Source organism: Jaculus jaculus, chromosome 19 (assembly GCF_020740685.1).
Source record: "Jaculus jaculus isolate mJacJac1 chromosome 19, mJacJac1.mat.Y.cur, whole genome shotgun sequence".
Classification (NCBI taxonomy): Eukaryota; Metazoa; Chordata; class Mammalia; order Rodentia; family Dipodidae; genus Jaculus; species Jaculus jaculus.
In genome coordinates, this window is record NC_059120.1 from 56,833,949 (window position 1) to 56,837,398 (window position 3,450).

The 3,450-nt window shown below is 50.1% G+C and overlaps 1 protein-coding gene across 1 annotated transcript; it reads left to right on the forward strand.

The window, feature by feature from the left end:
* The first annotated feature begins 2,165 nt into the window (after nt 1-2,165).
* Nucleotides 2,166-2,462, forward strand: Lelp1 (late cornified envelope like proline rich 1). Its single transcript, XM_004667072.2, has one exon. The coding sequence runs from the start codon at nt 2,166-2,168 to the stop codon at nt 2,460-2,462; it is 297 nt and encodes a 98-aa protein (XP_004667129.2).
* The last annotated feature ends 988 nt before the right edge of the window (nt 2,463-3,450 follow it).

The window sequence follows — 3,450 nt, forward strand, 5'->3', positions numbered from 1 at the left end:
GGCCTTCAGAGTGACCCGCAGAACCTCAGGTGCTGACCAAGCGGACAGGGCTGCGTTTCATGGAACTTTGCCCTGGAACGCCACGTCTTTAACACCTGTAGTTCAGTTCATGATCTGCCTCCCCAGAAGCTATAGTGATTTAACCTAAACGACATAATAATATCATTTTTTTTTTTCTGGTTTTCCGAGGTAGGGTCTCGCTGTAGCTCAGGCTGACCTGGAATTCGCTATGTAGTCTTAGGGTGGCCTCGAACTCATGGTGATCCTCCTACCTCTGCCTCCCGAGTGCTGGGATTAAAGGCATGTGCTACCTCTTTTGTTTGTTTGTTTGTTTTATGAGGTAGGATCTCACTCTGGTCCAGGCTGACCTGGAATTCACTATGTATTCTCAGGGTGGCCTCGAACTCACAGTGATCCTCCTACCTTGGCCTCCCGAGTGCTGGGATTAAAGGCGTGCGCCACCACGCCTGGCCATAATTTCACCTTTTACAAAAATATTTATTTATTTATTGGCAAGCAGAGAGAGACATAGGAAAGGAAGGAGAGAGGCAGAAAGAGAGAGGGAATAGGTACGCCAGGGCGTCTAGCCATTACAAATGAACTCCACATGCATGTGCCACTTTGTGCATCTGGCTTTATGTGGGTACTAGGGAATTAAACCCAGGTCATTAGGCTTTGCAGGCTAGTGTCTTAACTGCTAAGCCATCTCCCCTGCCCCTACACTTTTCATTACTAAAGAAAATAAGAAGTGTGACCATTAAATCCACTTGAAGTGTTTAAAAAGCCCTGTCTGGATCCCAGAGGGAAAGGCCTAGCTCAAGGCCAAACTCAACAGCAGAGGAATGCCCTTCAGAAAACCATAGTTTATTGTTCTGAATCCATAAATTAAAGAAATTATAATCCCCCTGACTTCTTCCTTCTCCCTGATTGGCAAAACCTGGATGGTTCCCTGAAGGGAAGATGGCTCAAGAACAATCCGTGGGAATTAGAGCAGAGGCTCAGTTACCTTCCTCACCCAGTCCTCCACAGAAGAAGGCAATTTTCAAGAGTCAGTGGCTTAGTAAACAGAATTAGAGAAGTTCCTGTGGTTCCAAAATCCCCTCATAAACCTTTTATCTCCAGACAGAGACCCTGAATGGACATCTCTGACCAAACTTACACACTCTGTGAAACAATCGTGTACTTGAATTAAACACATGCTACAAAGATGCTTTTTAGACATATTTATTTATTTAAGAGAAAGGCGGAGAGAGAGAGAATGGGCATGCCAGGGCCTCTAGCCACTGCAAACGAGCTCCAGATGTGTGTATCATCTTGTGCATCTGGCTTTATATGGGTACTGAGGAATCATACCTAGGTCCTTTGGCTTTGCTGACAAGCACCTTAACCACTAAGCCATCTCTCCAGCCCAAAATGTGATTTTATTTTTTTAAGAATTTTACAGCTTAACTTTCTTTTTTTGTTGTTATTTTTTATTTGTTTGAGAGCAACAGACAGAGAGAAAGAGGCAGACAGAAAGAGAGAATGGGCACGCCAGGGCCTCCAGCCACTGCAAACGAACTCCAGACGCGTGCGCCCCCTTGTGCATCTGGCTAATGTGGGTCCTGGGGAACTGAGCCTCAAACCGGGGTCCTTATGCTTCACAGACAAGTGCTTAATGGCTAAGCCATCTCTCCAGCCCTGCTTTTTTTTTTATTCTTTTTAACGGTGTGATCAAGCTTACAGACTCTGTGAAATAATCATGCACATGCGTTAAACACATGTGGTTACAAAGATGCAGCTTCGACAAGGCTGCCTTCAACAACAGGGTGGGAGCTGTTGTGGGGGGGGTCACTCACATTCCTATTTGTAACCCTTCGCCCATGCTCTATAAGCAATCCCCAATAAGCGTGTGGGTTTAACAGCAACAAAAGAAGATTGAAATACAGTTCTTATGGAGCCTAGGTTAAGAACCCCTGCTAACACGTAATGGAAACAGGGATGAGGGGAAAGCAGTCAGTGAGAGTGGAGAGACCCTAACATCCTGCCACAGGCCTCAGGACCAAGAGCTGGAGCTTGGACAGACGTGGGAGGTCTTCTCCAGAACGCCAGGGCGGTGGCCGGGAGGCAGGAAGCCAGGCTAACCCCGTCCCGTTCCTTCGCAGGGCCCGCGCCATCAAAAACTAATGTCGAGTGACGATAAGAGCAAGCCGGCCGACCCCATGAGCGAGCCCAAGAACTGTGACCCCCGGTGCATGCAGAAGTGTGAGGCCAAATGCCAACCCAGCTGCCTGAAGAAGCTGCTGCAACGCTGCTCGGAAAAGTGTCCGCGGGAGAAGTGTCCACCGCCACCAAAGTGCCCTCCGTGCCCACCGCCGTGCCCACCGCCATGCCAACAAACATGCCCCACACCGTGCTCTCCCAAGACGTGTGTCAAGCCCTGTCCTGCCAAGTGCCCCTCTTCATGCCCACCCCAGGAGTGAGGCACCATGGCCACCAGCCGCCCCACTACCGTGGCCTCGCACATCAAGCCCATGGGGTCGGAGCTGAAACTGCGAACTGACAAGTAAACATGTTCCTCTGCTGGGCAAAACCTCTGGTGTCGTCGTCGTCGTTGTTAGAGAGAAGGAAAGAGGGAGAGGGAGAGAGAGAATGGGTGCGCCATGGACTCCAGCTGCTGCAAACGAACTCCAGATGTGTGCGCCGCCTTGTGCATTTGGCTAACATGGGCATTGGAGAATCGAACCTGGGTCCTTTGGCTTCGCAGGCAAGTGCCCTAACCGCTAAGCCATCCCTCTGGCCCCCCTCTGGTATGTTTTGAGGGCTTGATAGGCAAGTGAGAGCTTAAAGGACTGGCTTCCTCTCTGCCCCCTTCTGCCACTAGAGCAAGGTGCCTCTCCAGGAAATGCCAGTGCCTATGAGAGCAAAGCTTAAGTGGCCCGTCCATGTGAGTGACTCCCAGAAATAAGAGGGAAGAGGCCATGAAGGAGAAGGAGCAGAACACTGGTGAAAAGTCTAGGCGGGCTCAGGGAAAGCTGCCCTACCACCATTGCTCCAGGTCATAGTGAGGGACACCTATGCAGAAGGGCTCCAAGTTCAGACAGCAAAGGCCTAAGCTTCTGCTCTACTCCCTAGCAAGCTTGTGACCTGACATAGGCTGCTTAACTTCCCCATGCCTCTCCTTCCTTCCTTCCTTCCTCCTGCACAAGAAAAGATGACGCAACTAAACGCTGTAGTGACAGAATTATGGGGAGACTTAGGAAAAAGCAAATGCTGGGCTGCAGAGATGGCTTAGCGGTTAAAGCACTTGCCTGCAAAACCTAAGGACTCGTGTTTGACTCTCCAGGCCCCACGTAAGCCAGGCGCAGTGATGCAAGCACGCAATGTCACATGTGTACACAAGGGGGCACATGCATCTGGAATTTCGATTGCAGTTGCCGGAGGCCCTGGAGCACAATTGTCTCCTCTCTC

Coding starts and splice junctions, on each gene's coding strand:
- Lelp1 (XM_004667072.2), top strand. CDS start 2,166: ATGTCGAGTGACGATAAGAGCAAGCCGGCCGACCCCATGAGCGAGCCC.